This window comes from Triticum dicoccoides, chromosome 3B (genome assembly GCF_002162155.2).
Source record: "Triticum dicoccoides isolate Atlit2015 ecotype Zavitan chromosome 3B, WEW_v2.0, whole genome shotgun sequence".
NCBI lineage: Eukaryota > Viridiplantae > Streptophyta > Magnoliopsida > Poales > Poaceae > Triticum > Triticum dicoccoides.
This window is the reverse complement of record NC_041385.1, coordinates 23703948-23705043: the sequence shown is the minus strand read 5'-3', so window position 1 is coordinate 23705043 and position 1096 is coordinate 23703948. Positions and strand designations below refer to the sequence as shown.

The following is a 1096-nucleotide window of genomic DNA, read 5'->3' as shown; positions in this document are numbered from 1 at the left end:
CACTCTGCAAATAAAACCCCAAATGAGAAAAAACTACTTAGCGCATGTTCGTCAGGCAAAGCACATGCGCAAGAAGCGAGTAGAACTCATGCAAGAAGAAGCTGAGCATCTTCAATAGATGGTCCAAAATTTGGTGGTCCAAAACCGGAGATATAAAATTTGGACCGCCAAAAACTGCGTTTTGAAGCTCCGAAAAAAGCTCAAACTCCAACAGATGGTCCAAATTGATGGTCCAAAAGAGCAACTCCAGTAGATGGTCCAAAATGAAGGTGCAAATTTCTTAAAACAACATACTACTAGCTCATTCAACATAGTTCAAACATCAAATTCAACATAGTTTCATACATGAACTTCAACTACTACTTATTCAAACTACTAGATAAACTACTCCTCATCGTCGGAGCTGCGGAACTGCGCCCAGAACTCCTCCTTCGTCGGGTCGTCGCACCCCTCCTCCTCCTCCTCCTCCTCCTCCTCCTCGTCTGAGAAGTCTGCCCAGTCCTCGGAAGAGGACTCGATGGGGATCACCGTCGATGGACCGGCCTCGTACTCCTTCTTCGGCCCCTTCTTCTTCTGCTCCGCCTCACGCTGCCAGTAGTACTCCAGCTCGGCCTGGACGTACTCCGGATGCTCCCGAGCAAACCTCGCCATCGCCTCCTCGTCAGTCTCGCCAGCACTGACGACAACCGACGGCTTCTTCGGCTTCTTCTTCTTCGTCGTAATCTCCTTCATGTTGATGCCCTTCGGCACAAGCATCTCTGCTTCCGCCCGAGTCTCGATCTCTGGGAAGTTGAGGTGCGACCGAGGCCTCACAACACGCCACACCGCCACGTCGTAGGCACGCGCGGCCTCGTGGGCGGAGGCGTACGTGTCGATCCACCAACGCCTTCCGGCGTCGGAGAACTCCACACCCCAGTTGCCGGAGGGCTTCTGCCTCACGCCGAAGAAGCCCGACTTGCCCTTCGACGTCTTCTTCGGCGCCATCGGAGAGCGGTGGAGCGGCGGCGGCGTGCGGCCGGGGCTGTGGCGGACGGAGCCGGGAGCGGCGGATCTGCGGGGCAGCGGCGGCGTGCGGGGCGGTGACGGACGGATCCGG

General features: G+C 56.0%; 1 protein-coding gene across 1 annotated transcript; it reads right to left on the bottom strand.

Moving 5' to 3' along the window:
- Positions 1 to 384: 384 nt before the first annotated feature.
- On the bottom strand, positions 385 to 984 carry LOC119274198 (ethylene-responsive transcription factor ERF113-like). The gene has a single exon (XM_037554859.1). It carries the CDS (start codon positions 982 to 984, stop codon positions 385 to 387), a length of 600 nt encoding a protein of 199 aa, XP_037410756.1.
- Positions 985 to 1096: the final 112 nt, after the last annotated feature.

Coding starts and splice junctions, on each gene's coding strand:
- LOC119274198 (XM_037554859.1), bottom strand. CDS start 984: ATGGCGCCGAAGAAGACGTCGAAGGGCAAGTCGGGCTTCTTCGGCGTG.